Source organism: Rhinolophus hipposideros (genome assembly GCF_964194185.1).
Source record: "Rhinolophus hipposideros genome assembly, chromosome: 18".
In the NCBI taxonomy this organism is placed as follows: Eukaryota; Metazoa; Chordata; class Mammalia; order Chiroptera; family Rhinolophidae; genus Rhinolophus; species Rhinolophus hipposideros.
The window spans coordinates 15,640,800-15,659,721 of NC_138064.1; the positions used below are offsets into that span (position 1 = coordinate 15,640,800).

The 18,922-nt window shown below is 40.3% G+C and overlaps 1 protein-coding gene across 12 annotated transcripts in view; it reads right to left on the reverse strand.

Annotated features, from left to right (window-relative positions):
- The window catches only part of LOC308510606 (uncharacterized protein), a 456,681-nt gene that overhangs the window by 117,741 nt on the left and 320,018 nt on the right, over nucleotides 1–18,922 (reverse strand). The window contains exon 7 of one of the 12 annotated variants that reach the window (XM_081080188.1): nucleotides 13,293–13,429. The exons of the other annotated variants lie outside the window; for them this stretch is intronic. Within the exon in view, the coding sequence (XP_080936314.1) occupies nucleotides 13,414–13,429 (16 nt within the window). The 3' untranslated portion in view covers nucleotides 13,293–13,413. Of the gene's footprint in view, nucleotides 1–13,292; nucleotides 13,430–18,922 lie in introns of those variants that run through there. 12 annotated transcript variants of the gene reach the window in all.

Genomic DNA, 18,922 nt, shown 5'->3' on the forward strand with positions numbered 1-18,922 from the left:
ACCATGCTGACCTCACTGGGAAGGGTGCAACCTTCCTGCTTATCCAGGGTGAGCCTTGCACAGGACTGGGCATCGTAAATTCTGACTGATCAGTTTCTCTGTTCAGGCCTTCAGCTTCCTAAAAGGTCTGATCCCTTGGCGTCTGGGCTGACCCACCCTACCAATGTGCAGTGTCACACACAGGGCTAGTTTCTGCAGCCCTGACTATTTCTCCAGGCCTCTGAAGGGAAAGGATGCCAGGCCAAGGCCAAGGCTGAGACCCGGCTCTTTCCTCCTTCTGCCTGCCCCATACAGTGTGAGAGGGGATGACCTTGACTAATTTGTGTTAAGCATTTTTTTAAATGAGGCAGTATAACATGATGGTTTAGAGAGCAGTGCTTCTCATATATTTGTGGTGAACGGCCAGTGTTTTATACTTTCGATTTTTCACAGAATAATATGTAGATTTTTTTTGGAAATATCTCTGTATATCTAGCATGCAGTTTGCACACATGTGACTCACAGTGCATATTTGACAGCCCTGGGCTCATCCAAACCCTATTTATTGAGATATGCCCATTGATCATGCACTTGGACATCACGGCAATGGCAAATTATAAAAGATTCCCGAAGTGTCCTTTTATTTAGGTTCTGTACTTCTCCCAGGCTGGTTCACATCTACAGTTGGCACTTGGGATAACCATCATTTATACCAACGTTTCTCAAAATGTGGTCTTTGGACAAGCAGCACCAGCATCACCTGGGAACTTGTTAGAAATGGAAATATTAGGCTCCCTCCAGAACCTAAGGAATCAGAAACTCTGGGGATGGAGCCCCAATATCTGGACTTTTACCAGTGGTCTGCGTGATTGTAGGCCAGTTTGTAGAACCACCACTCATGTAGTTGGACAGTGGAACGAGCTAACAGCAACAGATATATGTTAGGAGATTTTTTTCTATTAGCGCCTTAAGTATCAATCAAAGGAAATGGTTATGTCTGTTTTAGTGACTACTGAGCTCAACTTTTTTAAGCTTTGAATTATACTTGCTCCAAAGTCAATGAGTAGTACATTCCATAGAAATATACTTATAGATTCATCTTAACCAAGCCCACAATTTGGGTTTCCAAAATTAATCTTTAACAGGTTTAAGAGTGACTGACCATTTCATATTTCATAGCTTCTTCTCACTGCACTCTTATCTTTTGCACCATTTTCAGCAACTCTTCAATAGCAGCACACACAAAGAGAGGCTCAGAAGGAAGAAATACTAAGGGAGAAAGCTGAGTCTCCTTGAGAGCAAGACTCCTGAAAGCCCTGTCTGTCTCCCTAACACCTGGCTTACTATAGACACCCGGTCCATCTGAATGGAATGGATGAGTGGATGAATGAACAAATGGAAGAAAGAAATTTGATAAGCTAGAACACTTTGCGATAGGATGTCCTGAATAATTGAACTTTCTTGTTAATTGGCATATCCTTTTTGCTCTGGCTCTTATTTTTAAAACACTTCCTGAAAAAGGGCATTTTGTTTTTCATCTAATTTAAATTTCTATTAGTTGCAACCCAAATGTCACCTGACTAAACGACAGACTGCTCAAAGGTGAGGAAATAATTGCACAAGTTTCTCAGGTCATAAAATAGTAAAACTGAGCATTTCATTTTTGAGCATTTCATTATTAGGAATGAATTTTATTGGAAATCACATGCAGAGAAAAGCAAGTAAAAGTGTTATAGCTCATGAAGCTTGGCACACATACGCCATTATTTGGGGTGAAATGTAATTATTTTTATTACTAATACTTAAATTCAGCACACCCGCATTGGGCATTACCATGAGTAAAATTGGTAAAATGGTTCTGTAACAAGCTCAGAGTTGTTCAGGCAGGATTTATCGAAGAGAAATAGGGAAACTAAGCAAAGAAAATTATAAAACATAAAAAAATATTGAGAGAAAAGTAGAAACATCCACCACTGATTTGCATACATAGGGTCAAATGGCTGAAATGATGGACGGATTCTTCATCTAAAACTTCACTGGTACAGTGCTAAGACAACCCACTGATTTGAGCGGTTCGATCCTAAATGGTCTGAATTGATGGGTCAGTTGGAGTGCCTTGAGAATCTGTCTGTGACGTGTTTGTCTTGAATACAAGGCCTCACCTCCTTTGGAAATATCTCCAGACACGCGCCATCCCTACTTAATGGAGAACAAAAGTTCTGTGGCAATATAAACGCAAGGAGACCTGGGCGTACCACCCAGAAATTTCCAACATCTGGCTCAGAGTTCCCTTTATGATTGAAGCCAGCTCATACTGGAGAAATTGATAGTCGTTTCTAAAACAAAAATTTCAAGTGTGACCGTTACATTTTGAAGGGTGCCCTGAATTCAAATCTTAACTCTCCCTCTTTAGCCTTAGGATGGTACTCTGTGTAATCAGAATAATGGTACAACCTAGTTCATAGCATTTTTTTAAAGGATTAACTAAAGTGTTTATTGTCATGCCTTCGCATTTAGTTAATATTAACTATTGTTACTAGTTACTCTTCATCAAGCGTCAAGCATAGGGATTTCTTGGTTTGCCAACAACATCTCCTTGGTATTAGATAGTTGAGTTAAGATCCAAAGTCAGAAATTAGATGCCTAATCACACACTCTTCACTCTAGTGCTGAGTGTGCATCACACTATGAGCTGGTTGTGAAGGAAATGATGCTTTTCCCACTCAAAACGTATCATCCCTGGAAATATGCCAGTTGATGGCCATGAAGCCAAAGAGAAAAAGCAATAAATAGTACCGGCCTCTGAAAAGAGGAACAAACTAAAGAGAATTCCAAACTCATGCCTGCCAAGTTTTCCCTTATTTGGAAGTAGCCCATATGAAATTCTAGAACTCTCTACAGGTCACTCACAGTCTGTCCATTAGCTTTCCTGTTTGCTGTCTTCTTGTCTACTTACATCAACTTTTCTTAATATTTAAGAACTTTTCAGGAAATTCAGTTTTAGAAAGACAGCAAAGGAGCTTTGAATTGGCAAAAACTTCACATTTCAGAGGTGAGACTAATCTAAAGAAACACACTATTATCTTAGTAATTTCCAATTGTTCCTGGAAGCATTTTACTACAGAGACCACTGCCAGCTATTAAGTAGAGGAGACCCGTTTTGGTTGCCAGAATTAGCTGAAATTAAGATCCTTTGACATCTTCCTACAGAAAAAAGTCAGTTTCAGTACAAACAATTCAGAATTTAATAGATTATGACAGGTTATAAAATTCTATGCATTTGAAAGAAAAGCTTTGCTGGTGGAATAATGTGTTTCTAATTTACACATAATAGGTCCATGAAGCTATGACTAGAAGGACATTAAAGTAATGAGGAAATTCCAGTTATAGACACTTTCTGTAGAGATCTGAAAGATTATGATTAGGGCAGTCATTTCCCCGGGTGCCTTATGTAGCTAAAGCCCAAACGAAGGTGGCTAGGACAAAGAAGGGAGACTGGAAGGGCAACAAACTCCAGTTTAGAGAGTAGGGAAAGCATTTTTGGGATAGCTACTCAACCCAGAGGTGGGGGATTTTAGTAAACTTAATACATACTGTATCACCTGAATATCCACCAAGGGCCCAGCCCTGGATGATTGTCCACGAATGAGGAAGAATCATCAATGCCATGAGCAATAAGAAAGGCAATGGGGTTTTTGTGGATAAAACTCTTCCTTCCCCGATAGAAAAGAATTCTCCTTTGCTTTGATTCTTTGTCCACTGTCATCCAGTCAAGCCACCCTTCTCCAACCTACCCATTATATCACCATGAAAAATGGACCCACTGAATGCTTTCATTATTTAAATAATGCTCCATGCTACTACTACTTATTTAAACTATATACTCAGTGGCAAAGAAAATTTGGAGTGTCTCATTTGATATGGCTTTGGGCAGACGTTCTCATACAGAGAACATACAAACTGATACAGAGGTAGGGAAAGCGACTCATGCAAAAGAGCAGAGAACATGGTGGTGATAAAAGGCACACGCTTCACTTTACCGCCAATTAGTCTTTTCCTGGCCTTTTTTTTTAGATCGGTTTCTCAGGTGTAAGTTGATATAAATTAGACACCTGCTTTCTGACTAGAAAGTCTTGTTCTGTCATTGCTTCTGCTATTATTTATATTTTGGGTGCTCCATCTAACATCTATTAGTGGTCAATACTGACCACCCAGGTGTTAGACGATCTGGCCAATAAGAGTTTCATGGTGCTCGTGTACTTTCTGTCTGTCTTCAAAACAAATACATATTTTTTTGAGTACCCTCTTCATGCCAGGCATGTTCTAGGTACTGAAGAACAAGATTCCTGGATCCTTAGAACTTCCATTCTGGGAGTAGACGTGGGAAGGTGGGAGATAGCCAATTCAGAAAATAAGATAATTTTTTGTGCCTCATTTTCCTCACGTGTCTCTTTGGTCTGTTGGGATCTCTTCTACTAGAGAAGGCTTTCTTAGCCTTGGCCTTTCCTTCGAATGCAAAAAAAAAAAAAAAAAAAAGGAAAAAGAAAAACAAAAATGTCAGTCACCTCTTATCTAAAACCCTGCCATTGGCCCAGTCTGAGAAGATGATGGATTTACAATTTAAAGGTCATCATATAACCGCAGAAGAGTAGAAAAGGTCCAAATAAAACAAAGGAATGTTTATGTCAGTTTTGCTTTTCCAAAGCCCATCTCTTCCTCATTTTTTCAAGAGGCATGATATTTGGTTACAAGATACTATTCCCTTCTTCATCCTCCATAATGAAGAGCATCTTTGTGACACTAAATAGCTGGGCAGTCAATTCAGCTAGAGAAAACAAACCCCGCCACAAGTTGTTTTGCATCAAATAGAAAGGTAATCTTTTTACTTTTAATCTTTCAGCTGGTCTGCAATCTTGGGGTGTTTTGGAATCCATTTGTCTATAATGCAAATTTTCTTCAAGAAAGAACATAATAGGATTCGTTCTTATCCTTCTGTAGTCATGTGCTTTCTTCATTAATAAAATTTCCAGAAATAAGATCAGGAGCTGGTTGCCCCATTCATTTAGAATGTACTGTTTTCCACTGTACTCAGTAGAAGTTCTTAATACAATAACATGAGAATTTTCTTGATATAGGAGGACAAAAATCTGGGTTTTTGCTGTTCTCAGCATCTTCAAAACTTGAAATTTTCAATTCCACTTGAAGTAAAATCATTCTTGTGAACGAATTTTGGACATAAACTTGGGTTATTGGGCAACGAGGGGTTGAAGTTACTTCAGTGATTTTTAACATAAAGAAACAGTCCTGGTCTATGGCTGAAAAAAAGATACACTCTTGTCACTGTTAGGACTTTCAGAGAACTAAACTCCCAATAGACCAAAATTTGGCCTCCAGACTGGTCTGTGATTTCTTCCAGAGGGAGTCCATGTACAGATAATCACATTTATTTCCTTGTATAACCTCTCACGTGAATTTTTGACTTGGAAAGAATCATAAAGGTCAGTTAGTGTTATCTCTACTCCTCCCAAGTCTAACATTTGTATCTCCTAAAGGACCAAATGTAGTTACAAATAAATCATCAGCTTGTGATACATGAAAAATTCATAACACAGATGTATGCAATGAGATGTATACAGAGAAGCAATGGAGAAACAAAAGTTGTAAAAAATGTTGCAAGTGGTCAACTGCATATTAGCAACCCATGGTATGGAAGGTACATAACTAACCTGGCTGGACTCTATCCATAGCTTCACCATGACAATTAGAATAAAAACACCTTTGAAACAGAAGTTCCCAGCCGAGTACACTGATGTATTTTCTGCCATGTTTCTATAATCCTTATTTCTTAAAAGTGTCTGTACAGTTTCTGAAATCTACACTTCAAAGTGATGATTTTGAAAGTAACAATATTTCCTTATGCGATGTACTTTGAGTCGAATAATTAATTTGCTTAATATTTAACACATACCTATTAGCTACAAGATACTTAGAAGCAAAGTGAAATGCCTCAAATTGATTCCCATGTACGTAGTAAGGAATACAAGAAGTCTGAAGGGAATTTCTCTCAAAGTTCTAAAATGTACATAGTTTTGACCCTGCAATTCCTACATCTAGGAATTTATCCTAAAACTACAAATTATACTAAAGAAATGGGAAGTAATCCAAATGGCCAATACTAGCTGTTAAGGGAATTAACACTACCTTGTTCTAACAAATAATACCAAATCTCAGTGGCTTAACACAATAAACAATTTCTTTTTTTCTCATGATACAGTTTTGGTGGTTGTTTGGTGGCCTTCCACATAGTTATTTAGGGACCCTGGCTCTTTTTGTCTTGTAGTTCTACTATCTTTCAGAACCTCTAGACCCCTGCATTCATCCAACAGAAAAATGATGAGAGAGTGAAGAGGAATGCCTGGACTTGTTATGGGCTTACATCATTCTGACCACATTCCATTGATTAGAACCTGGTCATGTGGTCACACCCATCTGCAAGGGATGCTGGGAAATGTAATTTTCCACTCTGCCCAAGAAGAGGAAACAGGATTGGAAAGCATCAAGGCCATCTCTGACACATTTACAGATTGGTTAAATAAAGTAAAGTATGGTACATCCATAAATAAGACACTTAATGCAGCCATTAAAAGTGAAGCTGTGGAAGAATATTTAATGAAGCAGAAAAAGTTATGCTACATTAAATGAGTCAGATGACAAAACATTTAGATTATAATCCTGACTTTGTAAAAAAATAGATATATTTTGTCAAAAATATATATTTATAAATAAAAATCCTAGAAGACATACATTAGTGTTTCTTTCTGAGTGATGGGATGAAAGGATTTTCCTTTTCTAGCCTGTGCTTTTCTATATTTTCCCAACTTTATATTGTGAATATGCATCACATTTTATAATCAGAACATTGTTAAAAATAATGTTATTTGAGAGGAGTGCTCTCTAATAGGAATATAATATAAATCATACATGCAATTTTAAATTTAAAAGAATAATATAGTTATTTAACTTAATATATTCAAATATTATTCCAACATGCAATCAATAAAAATTAAAATATGAAAAATTAAAATGTTAATTAAAAAACGTGTACTGCTTCGTATTTATAAAGTCTTTGCAATGTGGCTGTATCTTACACATACAGCAGACCTCAGTTTAGCCTAGCCACATTTCAAGTGTTCAATAGTGATATGTGGGCCGTGGCTACTGTATTGGACAGAATAGGCCGAGAGTGTGAGAAGTGGCCTGGGGGGTAGGTTGGGTAAACGCCTGAGATAGCTTAGAGGAAGATGGTATCTCAGGCCTGTGGTGATTGGGAAAAGATTCGTGAAGGAGGTGGCTTTGGGATTGATATTTGAAGGATATTACTAATAATACCATTGAAAACCATCGTATTGATAGTACCTAATATTTAGTGCTTGCTTGGCATATGCCCGTCATGCCGCTAGGGGTCGGTAGAGAGGCAATGAACTTTCTCAATAGGGAGAAGAACAGCAACAGCAAAAGCGGACACCTGGAGGAAGCACAACACACTTGCAAGTGTTTGGGGGGAGGGAATTGGAACAATACAGTATTGTACTCTCGGGAAAGTAGCAGAAGAAAAGGCATAACGCCAGTTAGAACCTAGTTTAGAAGCACCTTGAATGTGAAGGGAGGAACTTTTTACTTAGTTCAGTGAGGAAGTGTTGTAATAATAACATAAAACACTTCCTCATCACCTGTGGCAGGTGCTGTTCCAGTGCTTAACATGCATGAACTTCCTGCGAGATACATACTGATATTGTCCCTATTTTACAGTCGAGGAAACTGAGGCACAGGGAGGTTAGGAAACATCCCAAGGTTGCACACTGTGAAACAATGTTTGGCAGAGCTTGGATTCCAACCCAACTATTTCTGGCTCCAAAGTCTACTCCTTAACCACTCACAAAGACCATGAATTTTGGAACCAGAGGACCAGATTCACATTCCACGCTCTTCACTCTCTCACTGGAACTTGAAGCCGTTCCCCGAAACTCTGGGAGCCTCAGCTTTTTCCTCCCTGAAGACAGTGCATGTCCTGTCTATCTCACGTGTCATTGTGTGGATGTAATAACACTGGGCACGGAAGCACCAATTCGACTGTCTGGCATAGAGCAGATGCTGATAAATGCTGGCTGCCCTGCAAAATGCCATGGGGAGTCATTTCAGACCTTTAGGCAAGAGAATAGGATGATGGGACTTACACTTTAGGAAGATTTATGCTGGAAAGACCCATCTTCCCTGATTACTCAGCTGGATAGATTGGAGCTGGGAGAGATGTGTTAGGAAGATATTGCAATAGTCCGGATAAGAGGTAACGAGGGCCTGTGCTGGGACAACGACAGGGAGAATGCAATAGTATTATCTAATTGTAGGATGCTAGAGCCAGAACAGGCCCGATGTATCCCATAGTCCAAACTATCCTCATTTTATAGAATAAAAGGGCTGATGTCCAGACTTAAATGACTTATCCAAAGATAAGTCATGAGACTAGTCCAGATTTTCTAGTTTCCTTGTTTACTGATTTTTTTTCTTACCTCATAGACAGTGTTGATGCTACACATCAACACTAGAATTTTCCGTTCTTACTAGAAAAACAGAGTATCTCAATTTTGTCGAAATCATATACTTTCTACTCTTCAGTAACATCCACGCACATTCATATCTTTTCATCTTGTCAGTGGTAATTCCCCGATTCCCTACCCCCAAAGGAAGTAGACTGGAGCTAAAACAATTTCCACACTTTTCATATGGGTAAACTGAGGCACAGGGCAAGATGACACTTATTTCTGGCTCAAATCCTCACACATTTACTTTTAAGTAAGTTTTTAAAACATTGAAGTTTGTTTTGGCTTTGCAATGTGACCAAAATGTTGAGACAGGAACAGTATTCATAAAACTTCATGCTGAACAAAATTTCATGGGACAAAGAGGCTTAGACTTTTCAGGTCATTCAGCTGTTAAAGGTTAACGATTAGGTTCACTTGAAATTATGTGCAAAGAAAGACTATTGTGTTATCAATAGGAAATTGGATCTTTGTAGTTCGGTTTTAAACGTAGTGAAAATATAGAAAATTTATAAAAGTAACATTTTTCTATACTTTGTGAAAGTATAGAAATTGGGAAATCTTTCTGAGATTCTATCTCTTTCCATCACCCGGTCAGAGTGGAGGAAAGAAAACCAATGTTTACAGAATTAGTTTTCCTGCGTATGAGGAAGGCTAAATTCTACCACAAGAGGGCGCAGGAAACGTCAGATGATTTTTCAGATAAAGGACAGTAGGTGGCGCCGCTCTGCTAGTTTTCTTTATGTCTGTTTTTAATTTCTTATTTTTTTATTCCTTTGTTTAGTAGCAATGTTAATGCTAGCAATGTCAGCTTCAGTCAGGTAAAAAAGACATTTTTGTTTTTCTATATTTTTCGTAACATGTCTGGGTCTGTCATGCCTTTATTAAATTATGATAAAAGCAGTAGAACTATAATAATTATTCATCTCAATGTATTTTTCTCATAGTACACAGATTGTGTTTTGCTTTTGCAGTAATTTTCAGGACATTCAAGGAATAGTCCAGATTGAATTGTCCTTTTTGGTCTATCATTGTCTAGATTCTTTAGATTTTTGTTAAAGATTTCATTTTAGTTTGATTTTACTTTTTTAACTTTTTTTTTTTTTTAAGTGTGTTTTTCCAGGACCCATCAGCTCCAAATCAAGTAGTTGTTTCAATCTAGTTGTGGAGGGCGCAGCTCACAGTGGCCCATCTGGGGATAGAACTGGCAACCTTGTTGTTAAGAGCACCACGCTCTAACCAACTGAGCTAACTGGCTAACCCCTAGTTTGATTTTAAAAGACACATAATTCTGAGTACTATTTGAGTCCCCCAAATGTAACATAACTCAAATTCTGAAAATAAAAATAGGTATCAACGAAGGAAATGAAAATGAATTCTCCTATTTATATTTCTGTAAAGAGGAGTTTCTCCAGCATTATTTAGTTAGCTAGTTGTATGTCTGAGTTATAATCCTGTCTGGAGTTTGCATTCCTGATTATGAAAATAAGAAAATTATAGAAATAAATAAATACATACAAAATAAAAATAAGAAAATTTCTCTACATATCCTCAGAGACCCTTTTCAAATTTGAACAGCTGTGATCTTATGGGTATATAAACACAGTTGCGCCCCCTGCTTTCCCCAAACACAATTCTTGAACACATATCGTATATAAGCTATGACATAAAACAAATCTGGATAATTAGTGACACAATGTATGCAGTTGTGAGCCCCAGCTAGCTTTGCAATGCACGTTACTCAACTGGAGTTACTGTGAGAATGAAATCTGAACACAGAGGAATAAGCTGACTGCTCTGGCAGAATCACACCCATGTAACAGGACTTGTTCAGCATAGTGGATCTGCCTGTTGGGAGAATGTGAACCCAACTCTGTCTCCAACTCTTTCTGGCGGAGAGATGCTAATTCCTTAATTAGAAAGTAGGCATTGAGTACCATGATGGGATTATGGACAGGCAAAGGCCAGGCACTGGGGAGCTCAAAATGCAGGAGGACACAAGGTGTCTGTTATGGAAGAGTTAGTAATAAAGGGGAACAAGTGTCCAATGAGATCAGGTCAGCTTTGGCCTGGCCTTAAACCCTACCTAGACTTTCCGCCACAGTCGTCATCCTGAGGAGGGATGGAAAGTCACCCCTGGGACTGGCTGAGTTGTGGGGAAATCAGTGAAGTTGGGGTAGGGGAGGGCAGGGGAGGGTGAGGGAGAGATAGTGATGGACTTGTTAACATTCCCTGACAACTAGTAGCAAATGTGAAACATCACAATCATGGTGTCTTATTTTCTCTGAAATATACGGCACTCACATAAATATATTAGGTTCCCATAGGCCTTCACTAACCTGGAAGCTAGCGACATCTAGAAGTCTGCAAGGCAGGGGACAGAAATGGAGTAAAAATCCTTAAGTCACGCCATCCTAGAATTGTCCCCATCTAGGATGTCCCCCGCCATCCTTGATGATGTCCCCTAGAATTGGTTAAACCTCCAGCGTGGGATCATCAAAGCCAACGGGCGCGTAGGAAACCCCTTCAAATGCCAATGTTGGAAATATGGGGTTCTTTGCTCAGCCCTTATGAATACAGACAGATCGAGCTGACCACCTCTGTGCAAAAAGCTATGCCAACTGCTCACTAAGATATAGTGGCTCAATGACTTGCTGAAGGCCATGAAACATATTGTCACACAAAAAAATAGCACAAACTTGGAATAATTTCGTACCTGGTATCATCTAGGCGTGGGAGTACACTGTATGAACAAACTGTCTCTCTAGTGTGTCTCTACTTAATTGAAGAAGTGACCGAAAGGAGTAAAAATAGATTAGGGGCAGGCCTCCTTGCGCCTCGTTGTACTTCTGAGCGATGAGCGTGGTGGTGTGGCAAGTGGAGCCCCAGCTCTCCTGGGGCAGGGTTGTGGGGGGCTGTGGGACAACAGGAGGTTGGGAGTGCGGGGCAGAACCTGAGTTTGGAAGCTGAGGCAGTGAAACAAGGGGAAGGGAGAAACGTGAAGCAGCAGCCACTCAGGTGCCAAAGTTCGCGAACTAAACCTTCGTCAGTCAAGAATGGCTCATTAGGTCCAAAATGGTGGCAACAGTGGCAATTGGCAAAGGTGTGTGACGCTACTAATGAACCGGGTCTTTTTCCTTAAAGCAGTGGTTCCCAAAGGGGTGCCCCAGCACACGGGCGCTGAGGCATGTTAATGGATGGGAAGAACACACGTTTCTGCATCAAGTGAGTTTGGAAAATGCTGCATGAGATCAAGTCAACCAAATTTCTTTCCTGTCAGGAGACTTTAATATGCCACCAGACCTTGTAACTCCTTAAAAGGAGGATGCATCATGGAGGGTTTCTCACATTTTTTGAGTTCATAACTCTTTTTGTGTTTCTAAATCATAGCGGATCCTCAACACACATGTTCTGAGGAGTACCTCTCGGAAAACAATATCCTAATGCATCCTAATTTATTTCAGATTAAATTCTAGTTCAGCAAGTTTCAGTGTGGGATTTTCAGGAGAAAACAATCGACAGAAAAGTGAAAGATTCATCGAACCAACTTTTTTGGTCACATGCAAGCAACACCAAGGTTCTATTGTTTCATTTACTTAAATCATTTGTGGGCAGAGCCACACTTTTAAAAGGATCAGTGGCCCCGTGTTTAGGTGATTTTGCTCTCCATCAGCTACGCTAAATAGCTCTATCCCCTCACAGTGGGCCTTGCGTGAATGGTGCCACTGCCTTGGAACCTGGTATCACTGTCTGTGGCTGTCAGTCGAAGCATAGCTTCTGCTATGAGAATAAGAAGAATAAATACAGTTCCCGATTTCCAAGTCAAAGACAGTACGAATTGATAGTACACAGTAAAATGCAATGAGATTAAATCAATAACATCTGCAATAAGGCATAATGAAGGTAAAATTATATCTCTGGCTTCCTGAACAGCTGTGAATCTATTTTTAATGATCTTCATTTTTGGCAGCCAGCTAACAACTTCGAAAACGTCCTAGAAATTGGCTTGTTAAGCAGATGAGCACGGCAGTGGCTCCGAATGTCATTAATTTCACCTGCCTGATCCGTCTGCGTGGGCGATAGGAAGCACCACAGACTCATCCCCCACGCCCCTCACTGAGTACCCCAGTAACTGGGCCTTGGGTGGCCCTGGCAAATGCTGGAAACAGCGAGGCAGGAGAGCTGGGAGGAGAGGGGCTCTCTTGGGAAGATCATGGGCTGTTGAATTAGGAGAGAAAGGAAAAGTCCTCACCTCTGTAATAGCAGTTGTGGCCCATAATTGGCTGTCATGTCTACATGGTGCAACTGGAACCTTGTCACCACTGCTGAGCGCAAGGCATTCTAATGATCCCGTTTGCCAAGGGGGCACTTTAGTTCCACGACACTGCTCTGCCCAGGACTTGGTCAAGGTCATACCACCAGCAGATGCAGGAACCAGGACTCAAGCCAGGTCTTCCCATTCCAAAGCCAAGGCCATTTCCATGGCCCAGCAGATCCTCTGCTTGGTTGAATAGCAGTTGTGGGAAAGGCACTGTGAAAAATTTGCGATGGAGGAAATGGGAACAATCAGCATTATCCATGTTTTTCTCAGCTGCCTGGCTCCTTTGCATTTTGTTGCAGCTTGTACTGGGAAACAGGCCGTTGATCCCGTGGGCTGATTGTTTTGCACTCTCACTTCTCTGGACAGGCAGAGGGGAGTGGTGGGTAGCTTCCCGCGCCGACTCTACTTCCTGCTTCTGGATTCCCAAGTCAGGCTCACTGGTAATCAGGAGGCTCAGCAGACCCCAGGTTCAAGGGGGTTCCAAAAGCTTGAAGTTGAGGATAGAAATTCACCATTTCAATTCCCTCTTTGCCTGCGTGAGAGCCAAGAGAGGGCGAACAACTTCCTTATTCTCTACATTGGAAGGGAAGATTTTTGTGCAGAAAATGTAGCTGCAGCTAAGATAAGCCGTTGGTTAATGGGGCTGACCCCCTGCCCAGAGGGCTTTCAGCATGGGGCAGGTCCTTTACCTGATCCTGAAGTATCTGACAATCAAGCAGTTTAGGGTGCAGGGGTGGGGGTTGGGCTGTGGCATGGGTTTTGGACTGGAGAGAAGAGCCAGGTTCCAGGAGAGTCACCCACATCACTATATACATATCTGCAGGGCAGACACATCACATTTGCATCATCTGTATTGTATATGGGGAGAACAACCCAGAGCATGAAGTTCCAGAAGCCACATTCCCTTGCTTGTTTGGGTTGGGGAGTTACCTTTGCTAACTCATTAAGGGCAAATGAACAAAGGCAGGGGACCAACACCCAAGGTGAGAGGGCAGCCACCTGTTGGTCAGATACCTACTAACAGACCGTGTGGTGAGGTGCCATTACCTGGCACCTTGGAGTGAAAGCCACAGAGCTGGGGAAGCAATTTGTCTTGTGGCACCGAGCAGATCAAACCCTGGGATGATGGCAGTTTTTGGAAGCTTCACTGTAAGTTTCCATTAGTGCTGGGGGCACCTGAAGAGCTTGTGTTAAATTAAAAAGCAGAACTTAATGGTATTTTAAACAAGAAAATATTGGGTTTTCGAGGTAATTCTACATGTTAATATCTTTCTCCAAATGATAGCTTCTTAATAAACTGCATTTCACTGGTAGCATATTGTGATGCTGATAAACAATGGGATTTGCTGTTAAAAGGAAAAATCACACCGGAAGCCTGCATTGGCTAATGTACCTTATGTGTTAACACCACACGTTTGGTGTAGAATTTTCCCACCTGGACTGAATTGCTAAGCCAAGGCGCTGGATGGCCACAGATGGCATTCAGTGATAGGCTGCAGGTCTAGGCAAAAGGGCTCAGCTTTTAGAGCTGGGGGTTAATGGGATGAGATGGTCAGCACTGCTCCCCATCTGGGCTCAGGAACAGGCATCGATGATTACACTGATGTCTCCCAAAAGCCACCACCATCCCCACCAGGAAAAAGAACCGCAAAATTGTTTCCAAGACACCAAACTAGTGTTCCTTACAACCAGATGGTAGTTGACACAAATACAATGAAACCTATTGCATTTAGGAGACTGGTCTGCTGACTAAATTGATAGTTTATGGTGAGCTCTTCACAGAATAACAAGAAGTCTACTTTAGGTGTTACTGTTGCTATTCGCTAGCTGTTGAGATTGGAAATCATGCTCCCTGAGGAATAATGGCTTGTTAAACATCTGGAGTCCTTTGCACTCTTTCCTGGAGACCCTCCAAGGTGGTGCAATGTGGGGATTCTTAACTTGGGGTCTATGAACCCCCAAGTGGCCCCATGCCTCCAATTTGAGGGTCTATGATCTTGGATATGAAACAAAAATTATATATCTATTTTCACTACCTTCTAACTGAAACGTAGCATATCCTTCAATTATGATTGTCAGCAGCAAACCAATATTAGTATCTGTGATTTTGTCAATAATAGAAATCACAGGTTTCACATCACATGACAAGTTGCAGACATCTTGTAAAATCACATATGTTCATCAGGACTTTGAAATTACAGTAGTTGTCAGACAACTACTAGTTCTTGTTTGTTATTTAGTGTGTGATTATAGAAGCACATAGATTATTAGATCACAAATTGGGTTTTGAAAATATATTTTGATAACTGCACTTGAATGTAATTGGTTCTCTTTGTCGTTCCATGTGTAGTATTTAAAATGTGATTCTGAGAAGAGCCCCTAGAAATAGAAAGGGCATTTCCTTCAGAGGAGGCGGCCTGGGTTATGGTCCTTGCTAAAGAACTTTATCAAGCCCTTCCACTTCCTGTTGTTTTTTTTTTCCTTTTTTAATTTTAAAAATTGAGACAAAATTCACTGCATTGAAGTGGACAATTCAGTGGGTTTTAGCATATTAACAAGGTTGTGCAATCATCATCACCATCTAATTCCAGAACACTTACATCATCCCCCCAAAACACCCCATACATATTGGTAGTCACTGCCATTCTCCCTGCCCACAGCTCCCGGCAACTACTAATCTGCTTCTGTCTCTATGGATTTGCCTTTTCTGGACATTTCTTATAAATGGAACGATAAAATACGTGGCCTTTTGTGTCTGGCTTCTTTCACTTAGTATGTTTTCAAGGTTCACCCGTACGGTAGAATGTATCAGAACTTCATTCCTTTTTATGGTTGAATGGATGGACCATGGACTCTATCCGTTTGGCCGAGCCTTTTTTCAGTCTTTTTCTACACTTTCAAAATGAAGAGATTAGGGCAGATTATGGCTAAGGATTCTTCCAGCTTTCAGACCCTGTTTTTGTAACCTCCTTTTCGCCCCTGCTGTGTTGTTTTGCACAAAGCTCTGCTTAGCCTCAGTTCCAGGTCTCCCATCCTCACAGATCGGCCTGTCAAAGTCCTGAGAACACATTTTTTTTCAATTCTGTCTGTTTATATCTACCAAAAAAAAAAAGTTTTAAATTGGCCTGGAGCTCTTACCTGATTAAGCCTTGTTCGTAGACGATCTAAAAAGGAATACTATTTTCTCTTTTTCAATTATATTTACAACATTACGACAACCAAGCAAACCATAAGGAGATGGGCCCATGCATAGAGGACTGAGTTTTTTGAAGGGCAATCACAGAAAACTCCTTTAAAAAAAATAAAAATCCATGTTGTTTTGTATGCCCTAGAGAACAATGCAAGGTCTTATTCTAAGGTGTTCACTTTGCCACTCTCCATGCTGAATTCTGAAAACAAACAAACACAAATTTACCGCCACTTTAAAATTTCACCAACTCAAAACAGCTTATTCCCACAAGCCTGTAAAGGATTGGAAAGATAAAGAAGGAAAGGGTTCAGGGAGATAAAGGCCTAGCAATAAATCCTCAAATTGTGTAAGTACACAGTCCTGTTAACAGAGGTTATTTGAGGATCTGAGATGACTCTTTAACGCATTGACTCTCACTCTCGTCTTTATTAGATTAGAACATAGAACATCCTAACTAGAGTCAGAAATCACACAAAGGTTTCTAACACAAAGGAGGCACCACAAATACGTATTTAATGTGAGAAAAGAAATTGTAAATTACATGTTATATTATTCTATTTTATGCTGTCCTCTACCCCCCACATACATAAATTAAAAAAAGAATCTTCCATAGTTTATCCCCCGACCTTTCTCGACATCAGCTAAACCCCGGTTTGCGTTCAGCCTGTTCCTTTGTTATGTAACCACACTCTCCGTCCATCCTTTCATTTCCTTCCAAGCGCTTTCCATCACGGTCATGGTGTCTGAACCGTATTACACCTATGGGTGTGTGTTACTGAAGCAGTTACTGTTCTCAGCCCAGCACATTTTTTGCTTGCTGATGCTTTAGATTCTTTTGTTTGGGAGATAAAACCAGAAATCTGCAAATTCATACCTAATCTGTTACAGCCCTGCCACCCAATTCTATCCTCTCCAAACAAAATCCTTTCAGTGAAAAGAAGACAATACCCCTGTTTCATAAATAATTTTTTCCACCAACCTTAATCTGCTGTCTATGAATATTAATGAGTCTCATCGATTCATGTCTTCATTTTTATGTCCAATATTAGATACCTTCCCAGAAAGCTAGCTGTCAAGGTTTCAAAGAATCTATCTCACTTTCACATTAAATTAGCAAAATTAAAAAGGCTGACTTCTTTGGCTTGTAGATTTCAAGAGATACCCCTTTTGCCCTACGCTCTGATTTCTTTCGCATTGTTTCCCAATTACAGGTCGATCCTTGCAGGAAGGAAAGATAGGTCACTTTATTTTTGCCTGTTCCCAGCCAGGGGTGACTGGTAATTAGTGACCTGATACCATGGAAAATTTTCAGAGACCCATTGAATGTATTTCTTTTACCAGTGATGATTCCTTTGCTTGCTTTTTGGGAGGTGCCTTCCCTATTGGGTCTAGATCTGAATTCCTATGAGATTCCTATGAGTTCTTGCTTTTAAATTTTCTGCATACAGACCACAGATTAAGTGGGATTGGTTCTAGGGCTGCTGCTGGCCTATTAGAAATCTTTGTGAAAATTAGGGGAGCTCTCTTCTGACAGACCCATTAGGAAGCAGCGTTCTCTCCAGGTGCATGTAATAGAACAAGGAGCCTCTGTTGGGGAACATACCTGTGTACCAAAATCCAGGGACTGGTGAGGGGAGTGTGGAGTGCATTTCAGCACCCACTCCCTCTCCACAGGGCACCTTGGTTAGTTTCTCTACTAAATCTTGCACATGCCTCCCACAATTGGTTCTCTGGATCCAAGGTGTTTGGGGGACACCAAAGATTTGCCTTTTATGCTTAGATCCTTCTTGTACTTCACTTTTTCCTCCTTCCCTCTTCTTTTTTTCACAACATTAATGTTAAACTCCTTGTTTACCTGCCAGGTACGACTGACACATCCTCAATTATTCTTTCCATCTTTGAGCAACTTGAACAGGAATTCAGGTGACATCCCTGGGTTTTTTGGTGGGTTTTTTTTTTTGTATTTGGTTGGCTGTTTTTTTAATACATGCTTTCACATATTCCAAGACTTGTTTGCTGATAGCATTATTTGTTTTTTAAATGACAAACATATGGCCACCTGCCAGAGGCAGCTATTATTTAAGGGGGACCAAAAAAACCACTTAGGCTCCAGATATACCCCTCTTTGTTTGCCACTCATGCCTGAAATTTCACCTTACAGCCATATTCTTTTGGATTAAGTAAATGCAGCCCTGTTGCATTTCTTGGAAAGAACTAGGTAGACCATATCAATCATTGGTACTTTAGTGAGAATTAGTTTATCAAATCCTATTCCAGGGGCAGCTCTGTGAGAGAAGAATGATGGTTTGGGCATATAATGTACTAAAACCCTAGTGGGCAGGCCTGGTTAAACTGGAAGAATACAGTTTGAGCACATTGGTAATTTTGACAGCAAATAACCTCTCTTTGACTTGTTTTCTCCAACTAAAAAGAAGTTGTGTTGAATACCCATTTCATAAACTTGTCTTGAGCGTTACAAGAGATGATATAGGTAAAGGTCTTGGTATAGAACATAGTAGCTCTTCAGCATATATACATATGTAGTATGGATAGGCTCAGAGTAGGTATTCAGTAATAATTATTATTAGCCATCAATCCTTTCCTTCCCTCTACCCCCATTCTGGGGATTAATGAAAACCTTATCCAAGAGTGACATAAAAAGGAGATATTTCTGGCCAGTTCTTCTGAGCCCCACAGGCCCTCATTCACAAAAGCCTAATAGGCTGGGCCATAACAGGCTCCATAACAGGGCTGGTATATTAATTGAAAAGACAGACTTCCCAGCCTGTTTCCTGCTGTTTTCAAATATCACACATGAGCTTAAGTTGAGACTGC